Source organism: Antedon mediterranea, chromosome 9 (genome assembly GCF_964355755.1).
Source record: "Antedon mediterranea chromosome 9, ecAntMedi1.1, whole genome shotgun sequence".
Taxonomy (NCBI): Eukaryota; Metazoa; Echinodermata; class Crinoidea; order Comatulida; family Antedonidae; genus Antedon; species Antedon mediterranea.
In genome coordinates, this window is record NC_092678.1 from 19,006,387 (window position 1) to 19,015,213 (window position 8,827).

General features: G+C 31.5%; 1 protein-coding gene across 1 annotated transcript; it reads right to left on the minus strand.

Moving 5' to 3' along the window:
- Positions 1-316: 316 nt before the first annotated feature.
- On the minus strand, positions 317-8,455 carry LOC140058901 (uncharacterized). Its single transcript, XM_072104686.1, has 3 exons — positions 8,195-8,455; positions 5,776-6,057; positions 317-4,934 (listed from the first exon to the last, which is right to left on the minus strand). Exons 2-3 carry the CDS (start codon positions 6,035-6,037, stop codon positions 3,922-3,924), a joined length of 1,275 nt encoding a protein of 424 aa, XP_071960787.1. The 5' UTR covers positions 6,038-6,057; positions 8,195-8,455; the 3' UTR covers positions 317-3,921.
- Positions 8,456-8,827: the final 372 nt, after the last annotated feature.

An 8,827-nucleotide genomic window follows, 5' to 3' on the forward strand; every position in this document is an offset into this window, starting at 1 on the left:
GTGAACGTTATTAAAATAACCTAAATTACTTGAAATATAATTTCATTTTTTATGTCGTTGGGGGACAATACATCCTTAATAAAGCAGGACAATATCTTCTTTTACATATGCACATCATACAATATTTTATCAAAATATAAAAATCATAATCATTAAAAAAATTCACTCTCTTAAAATGGATAACTAAGTATTTATATATACAAAATTTGTTTACAAAAATTATATTATTAATTATTGATTTGATTATTATCAAAAGGTTTATTTTTACACATAAAAATAAAATATGGAATTTTAATATCATAATGATATTCCCTGTTTAGCCTTAAGCTTAAAGCCCTAATATTAAATTAATATTTATAAATGTATCTGTAATTTTTTTTAAACATGATTTTTGCATTATTATTTAATTATTTAACAGTGCTTTATCATTTAAAACATTATCAATATCAAACAACATTTCTTTCTAACTAGATACATAGCATTTGATTGAAAATACACGCACAATCATTTTCATACAGTTCTAAACTTAATAGGCCTACTCAATATCATTTAATATAATTAATTCCACAGTATACAATTAATAATATTATCATACACTACAATAAAATTCACTCAAATAATATAAAATAATTGTTTTTGTTTTGCATATTATATTTGTACCAGCAACTATTTAAGGTTCTAACAAAGCAATTTTATTACATAAAGCCAGCTGGAAAATTACTAAAATGTCGATAATAAATTGTTATTACACTGCAGTACAGTATATAACAATTCTTACAAATTCGTTAACATTGAAATAGTCAATCTTTGTACATGTAAAAATATCAACAATTGCCAAATGGATTATATAAGTATGGTTTCATGTTATGTGACACAGATGACATAATGATTTTATTTTTATACACAAAAGAAAAAATTTCACATCATCACAATGTAATTTTAACTAATTTCTTTTCAATACAATAATTTGTTTCCTGTTAGTTGGAAGACTGTGTATGCATTCCTTTTAAACAGACTCCATGTTAAACAATAATTTAATAAACTATTATTATAGGACAACAGTACAAAAACAACGCAAACAAATTTTACAAAAAAATAAATATATTTCTGGCCTTAATGTACAGAATTTATTGGAATTGTATATGATCAAAAGTTTTAAAAAAAAGTGCTATTTACTGTTTAGTATAATAGAATACCATTACACAGTAAAACCTCTATTAAGGAGACACCTTAAGACCCACAAAGTGTCCACTTAAATTGGTGTTGCACAGAATATTTCCCCTTGTTTGGAACAAGTGTCCTCTTAAGCTTGGTTCCCACTAGAACGTAACGCAAGGATGTAAACGCAACGCAAGCGTTTTAACCAATGACAAGCGAAGTTATAAACAGTTAGCAATCACAAGCAAATAAGCCATCGCTTGTGATTGGTCAATTCATTTGCGTTGCGTTACGTCCTTGCGTTGCGTCGCTAGTGGGAACCACGCTTTAATAGAGGTGTCTCCTAGAAGTTGGCCAAAGTATATATTTCCCCAAGTATATATTTCCCCTTTTTCAGGGAAAGTGTTCTCTGAATAGGGTACAGTATATTGCCTCTTGTTTTGGGAATGTGTTTTCTGAATAGGGGTATATTGCCCTATTGCCCTTTTGCCCTTTTTTGGGAATGCATTTTCTGAATAAGGGTATATTGCCCTATATTGCCATTTGTTATGGGAAAGTGTTTTCTGAATAGGGGTATATTGCCCTATATTGCCATTTGTTATGGGAAAGTGTTTTCTGAATAGGGGTATATTGCCCTATATTGCCCTTTGTTTTGGGAAAGTGTTTTCTAAATAGGGATATATTGCCCTTTGTTTTGTGTCCTAAATAGGGGTGTCTCAAATGAGTGGTTTTACTATATTTTACATAATTCACCTAACTAATACTGATTAAAGATATTTTTAAATTTAAGGTTTAAGCATAATATTTCAGTTATCAAAGGATAAAATATACAATTTAACAATACAATATCTACCTACATAATTAAAACTATTAAATATAGAAATTATTGTAACATTTAAGGTTTAAATTAAAATTATAAAAATATGCTATATTTAACATAAATTTAAAAATGGGAATGTAGTTTTTTTATAATAGTAAAGTAATGTCAATTTAGGCAGTAATAATATTTTAAGGAATTAATTGTCAACAATTGTGCATTTTATGGCCTTTTAAGTTTTAAAATTCCAAGCTGTCCATTGAGAAATTAAAGACTGATAGTGCCAGTATAAATGATTCAAGATTTTGACCCCAAAAAAACCAACATCTGAAACTTGAAAATATTATTTTTATCAAAGACTATATAGATGCTTTTGCTAATAGTTCTAGAATGAAAACTTTAGTATTCTTTTGTTTTTAGTACGACAAAATGTATATCTATCTATTTATCGTCGTTTAAGGTATACTATTAATTACGGTGGTACGTTGGTACGTTCCCACATGAGGGCGTGGTTGCGGACGGGTCCATTATAATACAGGGGTGTTCTAGGAACTTTTCACTTTCGTATCTAAGTCCTCCCTCTGGAGAGCACGGGCTATTGTCGGTTTATACAGGTAAGCTAGGCACGATATAGAAAATTAACTACAGTAATACAATAATGTACAATTTGAGGCAGATAAAGCTTTTTAAGGTATATAATAAATATAAAGCTAGCTAATTTTGTATGATACTTTATTTTATATGAGGCAGATAGTAAAGCAGACATTAAAATGTAAGCATTTTTATTTACACGCTTAAAAACGGTGGGACAAGTGCATTATACCGACACATTTTTATGCTGTTGCATATTATTAAGGCTGCTTTCACATTGCGCCCGAAATAGGTTCAGTGATACAGCATTCGTTCACACCACACATTTGAATATTTACCCGATTTGGTGTATGTGGCTCACAAATCCATCTGTGTAATGATCTGAGCATGAATGACGTCGCTTGACAATGGATAACTTACTAAATTCGTGCTCGATGTGAAACCATGCCGCTCCCGATGTTTTCCTCAGTACGCAGCGGACCGAATGTAGGCGCGATGTGAAAGATAGCTTTAACCCTGTTCTCTGTAATCTCCATATATGATATTGTACAATGTCCAGTATCAAGGGTAAATTCTGTAATATCTTATTATATGTAGTATCACTAGTGGCACCTGTATTATGTTAATCAGTTAAAGACACTAGACCTGCAATTTTTGATGTTTTGTAAAAATAATGTATATAACTTTAAAAACATTAAACCAGGTCATTTTGTTGTGTGGTCTAACGTTAATTATGATAAAAAGAGAAAAACAATGAACTACCTAAAGTAGCTTACGTCAAAAGTTCCCACATAGACGTTTCTAGGCCTTGCTTATAGCCTTCGTTTTAAAGGCCTACTGTAGCTGGTAAAGAGCGGCAGTGTTGTACGAACATCTTAATGAGCTAACTATAGGCCTAGCCTGACGATGTCGCAACCTGAATTAATTTTCTTTCATTTTTTGGCAGAATCTGTTAATACAAATTGGGGAAGACATGGTATTTTAGCTTTTATTTGTTTACAGTTTCACGAAATCGATCAAAGTTATGAAAAATATGAAAATATCAATCTGCACGCAATGCATTTTGGGATTTATAGTGAGCTGCTAAAATTATAAGATTATTGACTTATTTTTCACATTTTTAACTGTTTTAAGATGAAAAAAATGATCACAATAGGTTCATATAGTATTTATTTTTACATAAATGTAGTGTGTGACCTTAAATTAGGCCCAAAAAACGTAGGTCTAGTGTCTCTAAAGTTAGGCTTGACCTATGATACAGGTGTCATTTCTTACATGTGACACCGTATCACAGAATTGTCCTATGATACATTATGTACAGATAATCAATGTTTTTGGAATGTTTTTTTTTTTTTTCAAACTGAAATATAACGCAGGAGGCTTATAGCAATTATAAGCAGAATTGATAAAGTATGTTTGACTGTACCGTTAGTTGAGTGAGGTTTTTTATTTTCTGCAGTCGTAGTATTTCTATCGTGAATAACAGCCTTGACCGATATGTTAAAAGTTGTTGACCCATGACTGTTCTTAGCAGTACACGTATACACGCCAAAGTCGCTCTCGTGTTCAATGTAGATGACTACAAGTACTTCGTTGGTGTTAATATTGTACGTTCCAACTCGCAGCTCCCCGTCAGGTCCCATTATGGAAACAAACGGATGAGGGCTTCCTTGTATTTCCAGTTGAAGTAAAAAACTTTCTCCTTGTGGAACTTGAAATTCTTGACTCGTGGATGCAATTTTTGGCGGTGAACATTTTTCAACTGGGTTATGACAAGCTGGATCCAAACCAATTATCTGTTGTTCGCTTCCTAATCTCTGTAGCAGATCAACCATGTTACAATCGCAAATTAAAGGGTTTTCGCGGATGTCAATATTAAAATTGGTGGAAGCAGTCTCTAGTATTAAACTTGGAAATGTTGTCAGTTCGTTTCCAAACAGATCAAGAAATTTTAAATGTTTTAAAGCGCCATCTGATGTGTTAGTCATAAAAACCATATGTGAAATAACATTATTGGTTAGATACAACTTTTCCAATAAAGGGACACGTTTGAAGATTCGCTCGTCCAACTTTTCAATTGCGTTGCCGGCCAGTCCAATTTCTTTCATGTTATCAAGTCCGTTGAAAATGTCTTCATTCATGTTTTTAATTTGGTTGAAACTAAGATCTAGGCTGGTCATAGACGGGTTGCTCAATGCGCCCCCTTCAATGGCGCGCAACCCTATTAGACCAGTCAAATGGGCTATATATTTGTCAACGTCTGTGGACCAGGACCTTTTGGATGCACTGATAGAAAAAGCATTGATACGCAACATAAGAAGATTACTAAGTCCTTTAAAGGATTCTCTTTCAATGCCACCAACAGACCCTATGAAAAAAAAAAATGTTATGAGTATTTTTTATACCAGTTAATTATACTTTTCTTGAGCTCTGTCTACACTATCCAACTAATTTAACAAAAAAGGTGTGGTGTTCTCAAATATGGTAGTGATATGACATCATCCTGTCCATATATGGGCATAAAGTTTGATATACAGTAGTACAGACAGAGCTTTACATTGATTCATGATATTAAAGTGACTCAATATTGTCACAAAACATGAACAAGGTCGGACCTTATTTGTGTAGTTTTCAAAACAAATTTTCCTTTGGTAAAACCAAGGCAATCTAACAACAGGACATATTGAGCTCGCCTTTACTAAGATAGAAACTGTTAACAGTGCTTTGATCTTATGTCTGGCTGCGACAAATACCAACACTACTGTACTATGTACATATTCTCTGTGGCATACAGGCATGGAACTGATCGTACTGTATGTCAGATAAATCCAAAGTAACCAGTCATTTGTATAATCGGTTATATTATAACCTTTGCCAAGAATGTTAAAAAATGACATCTTTTTTTGTATTTCTTTTTTTTTTATCTAGCAAGATTATTTCCAATCTAATGAGCGGATTTTCACCAAATGTTCACAGCAGGCCTTAGTTCAAAGAAGGTATGTAATTACAGTATGTGACCTACGTGCAATTGTCTAAAATTATGCTTGGAGGAATACAAATGTGTTTATAATATAATAAACAATTTTTTTTCTTAACTTAAACAAAAATTAAACAATATGATAGTGTATGGAATAGAGTCATTGAAGTTGAAGTCATTTAGAAATATCAAAATATACAAATTGATATAGGGAAATAAACATTATACTTACCGGAGATACCTAAGAATGTAATATCACCATAATCTGCAAATGTATCTTTTTGTATAGTATCAAACAAACTTCCTAAAAACACCATGTCGGTCGTGCTTGGATCACATGGATTACGATTTGGAAAACAGTCAAGATCAGAGCATTCGCATCGTGTACCAAACGTCTTACAATTGGTTGTTTTTATGGTATTATTACACTGTTTCGCATGACTTAACGTTGCTATACCCAACAACAGTGACATCACGTAATAGTACATGATCATTTAAAATTTAATACCTGTTCCTGTAAATTAAATAAAAATTACAACTAAAAATTCTCAGAACCACAAATATGCATAATTTATTGAGCTAATTCAGGTCAAAGGTTAAATTTAACCAAATGCCAGTTGACTTCCTGTCAACGGACTTCCGTTCCGTTTAAAAAGGTACTGACAGTAACCAATTTTATTAAGGTTTGTGTTTTTGGTCAAATTAGTGAAAAACTAATTACTATGTGACATTAAAATGGCTTATTTAGCAAAACATTATTTTTTAAAGATATTTTTCAGGGGGAGAATATACTCTTTAAGAAATACAGTTATTTCATTAGTTTGAGGTTTTTCACGCTGCTGCTCTAGCCCGCTACGTCCCATTAGGACTACTCAATCAGAAGCTAAAGCAAGCAGCAGTTATATTTCTTAGGACGACAGTTTTGCGAAAATGGAAACTCCACTATAATTCATAATTTATTTATTTAACGTCTGCGAAAAGAGTCTATTAGGACATGTCATGTACAAATCCCAAAGCATTTCTGGTATATTCACTGTCAGATATTCATTGAATTATTATCAAAACAGGATACTTCACACTTGAAATATCTAGGGATATGAAGTGACCCCCTTAGAATAAAATTAACTAAAGTGACAGAAATTGAGTATTCACTTCAGTAACAAAAAAATAATATTTATTCACATATAAAAAGAGAAAAGAAACCCAAAAACCATTGTCTGACAGACAATTTAAGTATTTGTTGCTTTAAATTACATTTTTTTAGGTAAAATAACTATTATGTGACAATAAAATGACACATTCAAAAACATTTGAAATAAAAAACATTTTTCAATAAGCGAGCAGAGTTTTTTGTAAGAAATATTTCTTGTTTATATTATTTTCTGCGAATAATGACAAACATCCTATTGGTATTGTATTCCTTTTACTTTGTACTGTCCTTTCAGGAAGTAGGGCCTAAATAACAAATCTTAAATTTTAATATTATCCTGTCTTTAGTATTAACTTTCAGAGGGTATAAAAAGGCATTCAACTTTGCTTTATGTGACAAAAAATGTGATGTGCCCATATATAGACATGATGATGCAATATCACTACCATATTTGGGCATACTATTAAGTTATTTTTTAATATTTTTTTTTTTATGTTATCTTGTCTTATATGTATTTTCTTGTTTTTTTTCATTTTTACTGCGTCATACTTAATGATATTTTGTGCTAGGCCCAACCACTCACTTTTCAGTTATTACGGATTGAACCCCATTGGAAATAAGTTTAGTTTTTTGTCAACTTAATGGGTTATCCAGGTATTCTTTTTATACATTGTATATTTTAACTTTTATATATGAATATCGAATAAAATCAATCAAGCAATCAATCAATACTATATCACTACCATATTAGGTACATCACACTATTTTTGTCAAAATACTGATAGTTTATAGGTGTAGCTTTAAGTTACACTTTCTATGCTTGATTTAAATTGCGCAATGCAATAAAAAGTTAGTGCATGCACTGTATTTTTCTGTATAATAAAACCAAATCTTAATAAGCCTTTTATGGATTCATTCAGTACTAATAAGTAACGGAACGTGCATAATTATTACACAAAGTTACAATATAGTCTATAGAGAAACAACAATTTTTATTTTAGGCCTGGAAATGCCTGAAATATAGTGTATTATCAACATTTCACGATCTTGCTGAGTAAAGAAATTTTGACTAGACTTAATACTAGGCCTATCAGATCTAGGAAACTCTTCAGTTCAAGTACATTTATTTGAATAAAACATTTCCACCATTTAAAAAATACCTATTTAGTATATACAGTACTTAGTTTGATTTGATATAGATTCCCTCAACACCCCTATTTTAAAACGTATTGCACATTTTATTGATAACAGCTAGTGGGCTCCTGTCATAAAGTTAGGGTGATTAGCTAGGCCTATGATGAGCAATGATGCTCCAACAACCAGGGAGACGTCTACACACATCATTGCGTGACATGCGACTGACTTCAAGTCATCAAATCAGCTGTTGCGGCCTAGTAAGTGACTGAGTGAATTTTGCTACGCTTATTAGTTTAGAGAGAGACTATTATACACAATAAACTGCATATCATTGCACCATGCTTATTAGTAAGTCTACACCTACCTCTTTAGATCTACAAATAACGGTAAATTAAACTTCCGTTGATTTTACTGATGATGTTTCCTTCAAGGACAAGAAGTTATGATTAAACATTGGAATTTACCGTGTTGATATTTTGATTCTTGCTGAGGTGACGCTTCAGTCGTGACCATTATTGATTTAATATTATTTATACTTAATTTAAATGACAATAGACATATCTTTTTGAATAACAAAAGGAACTTAAAAAAAAACATAAACATATTTTGCGAGTAAGAGTTTGGTTCATTTAGGTTAAGTTATGTTAAAAAATAATATTCTAAAAATGATCTACATGCAAAGGGTTTTATCTTTACCCTTATTACAGTGGAAGAATCCGGCGCGTGTACACAGGTGGACCAGTCATGTGAATTGTCATGTGGATAACGGGATTTTCCCGCGGTACTTAAAAAAATAAAAGGTGTTTTCCAATCAGAGTGTTCACCCACAGGACCAGTGGGAATGATAACAAATCCTTTTAATATCGTTTTTTGTTGTTTTTTTGGCGCATTGTTTGAGTAACGTATATTAATTATTGTTAAAATGTTTTTGCTTATCTACCACGCCCATAATTGTTTCGTGAACCATATGAGTTAAATTATATAACATTATTATGTA